Source organism: Dipodomys merriami, unplaced genomic scaffold, assembly GCF_024711535.1.
Source record: "Dipodomys merriami isolate MVZ:Mamm:240054 unplaced genomic scaffold, mDipMer1.0.p SCAF_60, whole genome shotgun sequence".
NCBI lineage: Eukaryota > Metazoa > Chordata > Mammalia > Rodentia > Heteromyidae > Dipodomys > Dipodomys merriami.
Genome location: NW_027206180.1, coordinates 6,690,137 through 6,703,395, shown reverse-complemented (window position 1 = coordinate 6,703,395; position 13,259 = coordinate 6,690,137). Strand labels below are relative to the sequence as shown.

The window sequence follows — 13,259 nt, the reverse complement described above, 5'->3', positions numbered from 1 at the left end:
AAGACAGAGAGGAGGCCAGCGTGGGGAGTGAAGCAGGGAGCTGAGCCCAGCCTGAGCCCACGTGCCCCTCTGCCACGCTGCAGCCCTGGCCCTTCGCTTGTGCAGGTTCCCCCTCCCCAGAAATCAGTCTATATCTCTATCAACCTGTTTCTTGGTGAATTCACCTTAGGGAAAAGCCTTCCTTACTGGTCAGGCAGCCAGCAGAGTCAGGAGAGGGAGGCTGTGGAAAGAGCCAGTGATAGGGCTGAGATCCAGAAGTTTGCTTACCACAGAACTGGGGCTCTAGGGATTGGAAGAAGGTCCGTGGGACCTCTGGGGAGGCACAAGAAGGGGTTCAAGGACAGGAAGCCCAGGCTGTTGACGTGACACTGGGGAGCAGGTGGATGGCTAGTTGGGGCTTATGTTTTGAGAGACGAGGCTGACCTGCACGCACAAGTTCTCTGGCGGATGCTGGGGTGGGGAGTGAATGACAGAGAGCCCAGGGCCTTCCTGAGAGGCAGCTGCAGAGGCTTTCCTGAAGCTCTCAGGCTTTTACCTTGTTTTCCACTCCAGCCCTGCCAGATCTCCAAGCCCCATTTCCCAGGGAGCCTCCCTGCTGTTAAACCTGCCTCTGTGTCTCTTTCAGGGGTCACTGGAGGAGACCTCTGTTCTCGCTGCACCTCTGTACTCTACCTTAAGTTGAAGCCAGCTTCCAGCCCACAAATCCACTCCCCACTCCCACCCAGAGTCAAAGCCAATGGCTAGTTTAGCATGTAATCATGCTACTGCACCAGGGTCAGCACCGACTCTCCCTTCTGCCCACACTTCCACCCCCACAGTGCCTTCGGCATGCTGTACCCCATGCTCTGCCCAGCCCCTCCCGCATACCCTTCACTGGTCTATTCAACACCCAGACTAGAAGGCAGTTCTGAGTTACACTCAGAACTAAGAAGTTGACGAGACAGGAATGTCACCTTAGGTGGATGCGCCAGGAGAGGAACTGACAGGAACAACAGCCATGAGCTTGTTACCTTGGTGCTGGCCTTGGGCTCGTCTTGACAGCCATTTTGTACAGCTCCTCCTTCTGCACCAGCTTCAGTTTTGGGAGCAAATGTGATTCCACATGAAGGGCAAGTCTGTGAGAAAAGCACAGGCGTAGGAACACTGACTACAATGCACATTCCCAACACACCCGCTATGGTTGCAACTTGCTGTGCCCAGAAATCCTCTGACCAAATGGAAAGCTTACTGAACTACCAAGGAGGAGCTGAGAGCAAACCAGCAAAGTGAAGTAGAAAGACATGAGACTCCATCTGTCAACATGCAGAACAGCACCAGCAGAGTGGAAACTCCGGTGTCAACTGACTGATGAATGGATGGACAAATAGTGGGCTATTCATACAAGGGAATAGTATTCAGCGGTGAAAAAACAATGAAATACAGACATGTGATAGTATGGGGTGAACCTTGAGCTTATTGAGACTGACCGAACACAGTGAAAAATGTATAGGAAATGTCCAGAAAAGGAGGACCCACAGAGACATAAAGCAGATTAATAGTGGCTGGCCAGGGTGAGGGGAAGGAGGGGGAGAGATTGATTTCATGGAGAAGCCCTAATTCCTATGATGATGGCATTGGACGGTAGGGGCTTGGAGAGATGATTAGGTGGTAAAGTCGAGCCCCAAGGAAGTGGATTACTAGCTTTACAAGAGACCCAGAGAATCCCTGTCACTTCCATCCTGAAAGAAACAGCCATCTATGAACCATGAAGGGAACCTCACTAGACATTAAATCTGGACTTCCCCACCTCAAGCCTCATGAAAAACAAGTTCCTGCTGTCCATACAGCATTTTGCTGGAGCTGCCTCATGGACGGACACAGGCTTTCTTAGTAGTGATGAAGTAACTGTGTTCCAAAGTAACCCTGGTGATGGCCGCCCTATCTTGAAAATATACCGAAACCCACTGGATTGTATACTTTAGAGGGTCAGTTTCATTGTATGTGAATCATATCTAAACAAAGAGGTTACTAAGTAAACAAATTGGCCACTAACTGGTTCAGGAATGCCAAGCCTGGGTTTTTGAGCACTCACTGACAAAAGCTATTCTCTTAAGTCAGGCTGAAAGAGGTTCAAGAGGTTCACCCTGACAGAACTAGGAATTATTCAGTCTGTAGGAATTAGCAGGTAAAACTCAGAGCTGACAGGTGTAGTAGAAAGAGCAGGCTGTTGTTACTTCTCACAATCCAGGCAGTAAGTCTCAGCTCAATTACTATCTTGGAGACCCTACTCACATCCGTCCCATCATCCATGAGATGAGAGTGGAAACATTTTCATTTTTGCTAGTGTCAGAGCTTGAACTCCGGCCCTCAGGCTCTTGCCCAGCTTTCTTGTTCATAACTGGTGCTCTACCACTTAAGCCATTCCCCCAGCATAACTTTTTGTTGATTAACTGAAGATTAAGCAAAAAGTCTTACTTTTCTGCCTGGACTGGCATTGAACTTCAATTCTCTCAGGCCTCAGCCTCCTAAGTAGCCTTATTGGAGATAGATATGCCTTAAAGATTAAATGAAACAGGTATGTATATAGCCTAGCATAGCTACTGGCACCGAGCATATCCTTAATTGATTTGTTATTATTGATAATGTGGCCCAGCAGTCTAAGAATTGTTGTTGGGATAGAAACTTTCCATTTTTAACAAAGATGACAAACTACATACAGTAGGAGAGACAATTTCCTTGCAGTAGGGAGTCTTAAATGTTGGAAGACACTGTAGAGAGTAGGAATCATTATTTTAGAACGTTGATTTTTTTTGAACTTCATTTTGTCATTGTGGACTTGAACTCTGGGCCTAGGTGTGGTCCCTCAGTTCTTCAGCTCTAGGCTAACGCTCTATCACCTGAGCCTCAGTGCCACTTAGTGGAGATAAGAATCTCACAGACTTTTCCTTCCCAGGGCTGGCTTTGAACCATGATCCTCAGATCTCAGCCTCCTGAGTGGCTAGGATTACAGGCGTGAGCCAGCAGCACCCAGCTGAAAGTTGAATTTTTTAAAATCATTTTTTTTGCCCAGCAATAAAATGATTTTGACAGCAGGAAAATGACTCAGATCACACCTCAAGTTAGATCACAGGCCTATGCTATAGTAAATAAGAGAACAGAAACGCTTCTGGGCATGGTGGGCACAGGCCTATAACCCTAGCACTCAGGAGGCCGAGGTAGGAAGATTGAAAGTTAAAGGCCAAACTGGGCTATGTAGTGGAAGCTTATTAAAAAAAAAAAATCCAAGAGTTTAGAATCTGATATAATTCAGTTTAAACAGTTATACTCATTTGGAGTATGGAAATATATACTAGCTGCAAAATCAGCAACTAGTATATCTAGTAAACTGAAGTTCCTAGAGGTAACAACTGCTTATAATTCTTGAAAAAGTGATTAACAGTGCTAAAGTGTTCTAGCTGTTAATGACAGTAAAATGATCTTAAATCATGGTATTAACTGAGTTAATCTTCAAAACATAGGAAAGAGTCTATGAAGACACTGATTTTCTCAGACAAACCACACATGCATGCGTGTGCGCACACACAGAGTCAATACCAAGCACACTGAGTGACCTTCTAAACTCCCAGTAGAGAAGTGAAGCAAATGTGCCCAACACCATGCCCAGCTAGAGTCCAGAGGAGGCTGACATTATGGATTGATCCATATGATCCTGGTACTGTGGACTCCTGGACCACAATTCCCTGAAATGACCCAAGCCACCAATACTCTCTTGGTTCTCTAAAGTCCTCTACAATGATATCAAAAGAAGTTCCTAAGATCCATCCAAACAGCATACTCAATAGGCCAAGGTGTTTGCTGGCTGTTGTCTGGGTAACTTGAGATTCTTTGGAGACTACTCAAGCGCAAACTCTACATTTTCCCAGCCTAGCTGTGCCTCAGCCCCTTCTGTGGATATGGGCTCTGTAGGGAAGATTACAAGTATTTCTCTAACACATCTGTATTTGTTGTAAACACATTCTAATATAGGCATAGAGTAGGGTGAATACATAGAGTGATAAAATAGTTTTTCTTTTTCTCCAAGGCTATTTCTCATTGCAAGACAAATAATTCTGTAACTAATAGTTGTTCCTCTTCATAACTGTCACAAGAGGGAGCCGGGAAGCCTCTTGGGGAAGGAAACATCAGTCATGTTCTGGCTTTGCATAGTTAGTGCACTGAACACAGCTAGTTGGCAAGGTGTCCCAGTATTACAGGCAGCATGAAATCACGTTGGGTATTGTGGGCAATGGTAATGCTGGCATTCCAATACTGAGCACCACTCTAATCTCTTCATATGTACCAGTTTATGATACAGGCATTATGATTAGTCTTGTTTTCTTTTTTGTTTTGTTTTGTTTTGTTTTTTTGGTCAGGTGTAGGGCTTGAACTCTGGGCCTGGGCGCTGTCCCTGAGCTCTTCAGCTTAAAGTAAGCACTCTACCACTTGAGCCACAGTGCCACTTCCGTTTTCTGGTAGTTAATTGGAGATAAGAGTCTCATGGGAATTTCCTGCCTGGGCTGGCTTTGAAACTCCATCCTTACATCTCAGCCTCCTGAGGAGCTAGGATTACAGGCATGAGCCACCAGCGCCCGGCTGGATAGTCTTGTTTTATGTAGAAGGAATCTGAGGCAAAGAAGATAAGGGAATTGCCATAACAGAAAGCAGAAAAATTTTAGTGCAGGCATCAGAGCCTTTAACCCTAACCATACATGAGGCTCTCTCTCCCCTACAGTCAGTCACACAGGGGACACAGGTCACTAGACTCGACTATGTGACCAATGAGTCAGGGCCAGATGGATTTGGAACAGGCAGAAACACTTCAAAATAGATGATTTCTGTTTTAAAAAAATAGAAAAATAGAAGCAGTAATTATCACAGAAAAAGAAAGGCATCCTAGAACCTGTTAAGAACAGAAAGTAGACAGCCTACAGATGGAGGCAAAACCACACACACTTGTAAAATTCATAGACACAAGACCTCAAAGCCACATTGGGTAGAATCAAGCTCTGATTTCCTCTGATTTTTTTTAACACTACTTTATAAATGGGCTTAAAAAATTGAGTCTGGTCATGAAAATCCAAGTCAAGAATGGATTAGATTAGATTCAACAGACAAGAGCAAGAAGAGTATTACTACGCTACGGAAATATCCCATCACAAAATTAAAATGAAGCAGGCACGGATGGCTCACATCTTTAATGCTAGCAACTCAGCAGGCTGAGGTCTAAGAATCAAAGGTTTGAAGACAGCCTGGGCAGACAAAGCCTTGAGAATCTGATCTCGAATAAACCACAAAAAGCTGGAAGTAGAGGCATGGATCAGGTGGTATAGTACCAGTCATTAATTAAAAAGCAGAGCAAGAGTGCAAAGCCCTGAGGTCAAACCCTAGTACTGGCAAAAAAAAAAAAAAAAGTTAAAAATTAAAAAAAAAAAATAGTTCTGGGCTGGGAAGGTGGCTCAGTGGTAGAGTGCTTGCCTTGCATGCTCGAGGCCCTGGGTTTGATTCCTCAGTACCACATAAGCAAAAGAAAAAAGCCGGAAGTGGTGCTGTGGCTCAAGTGGTAAAACGCTAGCCTTGAGCTGAAGAGCTGAGGGACAGCACCCAGGCCCAGAGTTCAGGCCCTACAACCGGACCCCCCAAAAAAAATAGTTCTGTGGGAAATTCACATGCATACCACCACTTAACCTAATGACACCAGTTAAATAATAATATATTTCATATTTCAATGGATTCATTTCTCTAAGAAATCATTTTAACTTACACCAGTGGCAAAGAGCGTGTAGAACAAATTTACAATGATTCTTTACCATGTATGACAGAATATAGCTATTAGCACTACAGAGAGCTGTTGGCTTTATCCAGATATACCTAGTTTCCCTAATGTCCCTTTCTATTCTGGGACCACACGCAGGATCATGTCTCCTTTGTCTCCCTCTAGTGTGACAGATCCTCTATCTCTCCTTATTTTTTGTGACTTGGCACTTGTGAAACATCCTGGTTGTTTTATAGAACACTCTTGACTTGGGTCTGGCTGATGCTTTTTCGTCGGTACGAGGCCTTTAGATGAGGCTTTGGGATTGGGGGTAGAAGTCCGCTGAGCTGAGGCAGCTCCCTCAGCTCACCACATCCAGGTACTCGATGTCTACCTATCTCATCAACGCTCACCTTGACCTGCTAGAGGCAGGTTCTGCTGGGTCTTCCCATTAGAAAGTACTATGCTTCCTGTTATAACTAATAAGTATTTGAGGTGGGAATCATGCCTTAAGGTGATGTAAGTATCCTGTTTTTTTCTGAAAAAAATTTTTTTCTGAACTTTTTTTTTTGTCGGTTGTGGGGCTTGAACTCTGGGCCTGGGCGCTGTCCTTCAGCACTTCAGCTCAAGGCTAGTGCTCTACCACTTGAGCCCCAGTACCACTTCTGGTTTTCTAATGGTTTATTGGAGATAAAGAATCTCATGGACTTTCTTACCCGGGCTGGCATTGAACCATGATCCTGAGATCTCAGCCTCCTGAACAGTTAGGGTTACAGGCGTGAGCTGCCAGCACCCCGCTTTTTCTGAAATTTTTTCCATTCATTTGAGCTTCCTGGATCACCTGCAGTGATCATCACCCAGATCACTCGGGAATGGTGATTTTTCTATTACTCTCATTGCTCCACATCTATTACTAGAAATCTTCTATGAAGAAGAGGTCAATTTGGGCTAGGAATGCAGCTTAGTGGTAGAGTGCTTGCCTAGCATGATGAAGCCCTGGGTTCTCAGTATCATATAAACAGAAAAAGCAGGAACTGGTGTTGTGGCTCAAGTGGTAGAGTGCTAGCCTTGAGCAAAAGAAGCTAGGGACAGTGGACAGGCCCTGAGTTCAAGCCCCAGGACTGGCCAAAAAAAAAAAAAAAAAGGTCAATTTGTATCTGACCTGCTTTCTCCTCACAGAAGGAAATCCATAAGACTAAAACTATAGGTACAATTTGAAATGTCTTTAAAAACAAACTTACTTTACAAGTATATTTCAGAGACAGCAGCCAGACCACTACCCATTTATTTTTAAAATAGTTTCTTCAAGATATACTTCATCTACCATATAACACACCCATTTGAAATACATACGTCAATGGTTCACAGGTGTACACTCATCACCTTTATCAGTTTTATTACTTATAATAAATGCTTCCTTAATTTCTAAACCATATATATATATATATGAATGTATATATACAAAATAAGCTCATTATCTTTTCAATTTCTATAATAAGCTAGAATGCCCTCTATTACCTCATACTGAGCCAACTGAGCCTATTCATAATTTTACATATAGATACAAGGAGGTAAAAGAAGTGATATTTAGCCGGTGCCAGTGGCTCATGCCTGTAATCCTAGCTACTCAGGAGGCTGAGATCTGAGGATCACAGTTCAAAGCCAGCCTGTGCAGGAAAGTCTGTGAGACTCTTATCTCCAATAAACCACTAGAAAACCGGAAGTGGTGCTATGGCTCAAGCGGTAGAGTGCTCTCCTTGAGCTGAAGAGTGCAGGGACAGTGCTCAAGCCCAGAGTTCAAGCCCCATGACTGACCAAAAAAAAAGTGTTATTTATTTAGTATGGTTCAAAAAGCCATACAGCGCTGGTGGCATGGCTCAACTGGTAGGACACCTGGCTAGCAAGCACGAGGTCCTGAGTTCAAACTTCAGTCCTTCCATGCACATGTGAATGCATGCTTGCACACACACATGCACACAACTACACACACACACACACACACACAGACTGTCACAAAAAGATGGTTTCTTTTTTCTTTTGTGCCAGTCCTGGGGCTTGAACTCAGGACCTGGTCACTGTCCTTGAGCTTCTTTTTGCTCAAGGCTAGCACTGTACCACTTAAGCCACAGAAACACACACACACACCCTTTTTTTTTTCTGTGTATGTGGTACTGAGGAATAGAACCAAGGGCTTCATGCATGCTTGGGAAGCATTCTACCACTAAGCCACATTCCTAGCCCAAAAAGATAGTTCCTAAGGCTAGTGATTTCACAGGGTAAGTATGAGCATTTTGAAAACAGGACAGTCCCTTCTAAGTCATCACCATGGGGACAAATCTATATCATTAGCCAGGAACAGGCTGGGCATATAACCCCAGGATGATTGCTTCCTAAACACCTCCCCTTACTTCTCAGTCCTTGGAATGAAGCTCCTTCCACTTTACATTCTCAGATAGTGTCATCCACAGCAAAGTGATGTTTAGAGAAGACATCTGTACTCAAAGAGGCCTGAGGATGCTGCACATTACCTGCCCCTGCTGGAGACTGCAACTCCTGCTGCCTACTAAGGGCTCTAAGAAACCCTGTAGTAATTCTTTTGTGGACTGTTTCATACAGAATTTCTCAGACTCACTTGACCACAGAGCCCCTTTTAGGGCTTAACGCCATCCTGCCTCCCTCCCCAGAGTCCACACTGAGAAACTAGTTACTTAGAGAAACACTGCCTTACACCAGGCATCTTCAGCAAGGCAGGGGAGGACAAGAAAATAGGGTCGGAAGGCTACAGGTAATTCACTCTCTAAAATGAGACTTCAGCAGCAAAGGAAACACAGCCTGATTCCAGGAGGAGCCAACAGAGCTTGGTAAAGGATGAGGAGAATTAGGTGGGATTCTAGCATACTGGAATAGCTAACCTTAATGCAGATTATATCGCTAAGGCAGCAAACTAGTGCCCTGAGTGTGAGGCATGGCAAGTTTGTTGGCTAAATCCACCCAAAAGGGAACACACAACTGGCATTTTGCATTGTACTACATTAAGCCTGACCCTGGTGGCTTATGCCTGTAATCTTAGATTCTCAGGAGACTGAGATCTGAGAATAGTGATATGAAGTCAGCTTGGAGAGACAAATCTGAGAGACCATTATCTCCAATTAAACAGCAAAAAGTCAGAAGTGGCTCAAGTGGAAGAGAGGGACTGTGCTCAGGCCCTGAGTTCAAGTCCCAATCCTGGCACAAAAACAATAAAGTCTCTTACTGAAGAACAGATCTTATAGATGGAATGATAATCTACATAATCTTTTTTTTTTTTTTTTTTTTTTTTTTGTCAGTCGTGGGGCTTGAACTCTGGGCTTGGGCGCTGTCCCTGTGCTGTTCAGCTCAAGGCAAGCGCTCTACCGCTTGAGCCACAGCACCACTTCCAGTTTTCTAGTGGTTTATTGGAAATAAGAGTCTCACAGACTTTCCTGCCCCGGCTATCTTTGAACGGTTATCCTCAGATCTCAGCCTCCTGAGTAGCTAGGATTACAGGTGTGAGCCACCGGCGCCCAGCTAATCTACATAATCTTTAAAGCAGACTGGATTTTTCACTTTAGAATTTAGGATCATAGTGGATACGACTTGCTCATAGTTACCCAGCATATGTGATTCTGAGGCATTTGGATCTGCTCCCCTCTGACTTGAGGGAGGTAGAGTAGAGAGACGAGCCCCCAGTGGTGGTTAAGCTGGGTTTTCAGCTATTTGTGATCTTTCCACTCCAGCTGTAGAATCCAAATGATTCCAACATCCTAGGATAGCTTCAGACATCCTATCATCCCACCCAAACCATCCTCTATCCAAGATACTGTACTTTACCATCAAGCCATCTTTCTCCCCCTGGAGTGGTAGGGTGACCTGAGTTCAAACCCTACCACCAAAACTAACAAACAAAACCAACACCTCAAATGCTCTTTGGGGATGAAGGAAAAACTTCTTAAGGCAATGTAACACAGAATCACTGTTACTAAGACTTCAACGTGTGTAGTCATTGCAACTCCTGACAAGGTGGAAACAAAATATGCATCATCCAAAATGAATTCTTTGGTCTTTGAGCTCTATTTCTCTACTTCAATACAGCTCTGTTTGGAACCTGGAGATAACCGTTTCTCCCCATGTAATAAAACTGTACTTAGAAAGCCACGTTTTTGTTTTTCTCTCCTGCACCAAGTTCAGAAACAGTGTGAGAGCCAGTAGCTCCTCTGTCTGATGCACCAGCCTGAGCGAGAAGGCAGACAGGCATCAGGACTGTCCTGCACAAGCAGAAGGAGCACAGGGTTGGGGGAGTTCTAATACTACTGTCCTAGAGCACTCCCCTCCCCTTTGTGTGGCTGGACCCCAACCCCTAGGTGACAATGGGCAATGCCTACAAACACTTTTAGATGGTACAACTGGGGAAAGGGGATGTTACTGGTATCCAGTTGGCAAAGGCTAGGGAAGGTACTGACCACCTGACATGGGGTTATCAGGTCCAATTTGTCAATACAACCAAGGTCAAAAAATGTACTGAACTGGGCTGGGAAGGTGGCTCAGTGGTAGAGCGCTTGCCTTGCATGCATGAGGCCCTGGGTTCGATACCTCAGCACCACATAAGCAGAAAAGCCAGAAGTGGCGCTGTGGCTCCAGTGGTAGGGTGCTAGCCTTCAGCTGAAGAACTGAGGGACCAAAAAAAAAAAAACAAAACTGTACTGAACTAACAAAGCACACAAGGAAAAGAATATATGGCTTCTCTCAATAAAACTGAAGGCAGTAGTCACCAGAATCAATGGATAAGGGGCAGGATGAATCCCAACATGAGAAAATAACCTGGATCCCCTCACTGCGTGCCACATCATAAAGACAGCAAATATCTAAACTGTAAGAATAAACAAAGTACCAGTGTGTAAACAAAAATCTAATGTGAAAATAGAAGAATAATTCAGAATAAGAATGATTTCCAATACCCAAGGCGAACCATGTGTTTATGTGTATGTGTTAATTATAGATGGACCTGCTGTCGGTCTAGAAAGCAGGAGATCTCAGTCCTAGTAATGAAATACCACAATGTCCTGAGAGCATATACTTTTCATTGAGCTCGTCATAAGATTTACCCACACCAACAAAACTTAAGATCGTCACAAAATTGTGGATTTCCAGAGACACAAGAAAATCTGAAAAAGTGGGCTGTGAAATAAACTAGAATCCAGCTCTCCAAGCAAGATACAAGGAAAATTACCTTTGCTGTCATTTATAGTTAGCTTTTAGAAGTCACCAAAGATGCCTCAGGCCGCAGAAAAAGAAAATAACCGAAGTCAAGTGAGAAGCATCTCTATGTAACGCAGAAAGGAAATGGAAGTGTGTAACAGGTCAAAAAGCAAGAATACTAAAAATGCAAAAGGCATTAAATTTAAAAATGGTAAAAATCAAATTGAAGGGTAATCTGAGGCCAAGTCTTAGTTTGCGTGCTCTACCTGCGGAGTTAATATAAAGTTTTAGAAGAAAGAAAAAAAACTAACCTTAAGGTTATCAAAGGTTTTGACAGTCTGTGCCAAGTCACTGACACTCCCTGGCGACGCTGTCCCCTGTCCCCTAGGGCCCGAGGACACCTGTGAGCCGTCAATGGCCTCGAGGCCAGAAAGCAAGGCCTCTGCACAGCTGCAGTGAGACTCCTTGGCTCTCTGACCCGATATCAGGTATGTCTTCAAACCTATGATGGACAAAAGTTACAATCAGCATAGAGTGAACCATCGGCGGTCGAAACGCAGCTGCATCTTTCTTGCTCTCTCTCTGTAGAGAACACACTCCTGCAAGGTGGAAGTAAACGAGAATGTGAGTTTGTCACCCTGCCTTTCCCCAGCTGTCGCCTCAGGGAGGCCATGTGCCTCCAAGACGCACCGTTTACCGTCTCATGTTTTCTTTGAATAATGGCTGCATGCTTTACCTTGGGGCTCAGGAGCATTACAAATTCCTCCATGAAGTGGGTGACGTGACCTCTTTGGGAAGGCAGCAAAGCGACCCGACAGCTCTCCACACTGCTTGGGTCGGCTATAATCTGCAAACACGCACCTCTGACTTTTTTTTTCCAGTGGTAAGGTCTGAACTCAGGGCCCCAAGCTCACATCGCCAGGCTAGTACTCTACCACTTGAGCCTCCGTCCATGTTTCTAACATTCTTAATTGGCCATTTCTGATCAAAGGGCAACGCCAAACTCATGCAGGATCCTTTGCTCAGGCAACTGACCAAACGCTCACTGTGCAGCCTCAGCACTACAAGAGAAAGGAAAGACGAGCATGTACTCGTAACTCCGTAATGGAGAGAGGCTGAGCAAGGACACCGACGAGCCCTGAACCTAAGAGGACAGAGATGCGTTCCCAAGGCTGAGGGCATCCTTGCAGGGAGGGCTGAGCCGCAGCTGCCTGTCTCCAATGTCAGAAACCCCAGTCCTGTCTTAATGTACACATCCCTGAAACTTGTCATTGCTTGGGAATTGTGATTCTGGGTCACTGTTCACTCACTAAACATTTACTAAACACATCCTGTTTACCAAACACTGTGGTGGACGCACGGAAGATGAGCAGACATGTCAGCCACCTGGAGTCTACTCTGTGAGAGGGACTTGAATGACAAGGGGGTGTGACTGTGGTCAGACTGTCAAAGTACCGGATGGGGCCTGTGGAATGCAAAGACTCAGGAAGGGGGGTGCTGTGTTTGGTTGTGTCTCCCCCAAGTTCGGGGGCTGCCAATGTGACAGTATTAGGAAGTGGGGTTGCAAGCGGGAATGAGGCCCTGAGAGCAACTCCTTCATGGGTGGATGGAGGTCCGCCTACAGAGGCGCCACATGGCATTCAGCCAGCCTTCCCTCCTCCTTCTGCCCTGTGGAGACACCATTTTTTTTCCCTCCAGGAATGTAGCGCTCACCCCACATCAAACCTGTGTCCAAGTCTTGATCTTGGACCTCCTAGCCTTCAGAGCTGTGGGAAATACATCCTGTTTCTTAGAAATCACCCAATAATCATTCTTAGAGCAGCAGAGAGAGATTAAGACAGAGACTTCCTTGGTGATGTGTCTCTCGGGTGAGATCAGCCCAGGCCATACTGGGACAGTCTCCCCAGGGAATAAGTGTTCCTACAACAGTCCATGGAGGTCCTGTCAATAAAAGAGCCTTTGGCAAGTAGAGTCAAAGTGATGCTGCTGAGTTTAGCAGGGCTGGGACAGCCAGACGGGTGTCAGACGGGTGTGTGTGTGTGTGTGTGTGTGCGTGTGTGCGTGCGTGTGTGTGTGTGCAGCGTGCGTGTGTGTGTGTGTGTGTGTGTGTGTGCAGCCAAGATAGTAGGGTGTGCATTCTGGAGGCCCTAGGGAAGCAGGGAGGAAAGAATGAGGGAGTTGGGGGGCCATGGAAGTTAGGAAGTAATGATGGCAATGGAAAACTCAGCCCCCAAATGAGGCAGCGACAGGTGCTTCAGTGCTAGGGAGCTGATGC

The 13,259-nt window shown here is 45.2% G+C and overlaps 1 protein-coding gene across 2 annotated transcripts in view; it reads right to left on the bottom strand.

Moving 5' to 3' along the window:
- LOC138814580 (adenylate cyclase type 9-like) overlaps window positions 1–13,259 on the bottom strand; it is a 96,974-nt gene that overhangs the window by 22,127 nt on the left and 61,588 nt on the right. The window contains exons 3-4 of one of the 2 annotated variants that reach the window (XM_070003589.1): window positions 11,296–11,486; window positions 954–1,115 (exon numbers count right to left, since the gene is read on the bottom strand). In XM_070003589.1, the coding sequence (XP_069859690.1) occupies window positions 954–1,115; window positions 11,296–11,486 (353 nt within the window). The remainder of the gene's footprint in view (window positions 1–953; window positions 1,116–11,295; window positions 11,487–13,259) is intronic. The other variant, XM_070003590.1, reaches the window with a different exon arrangement.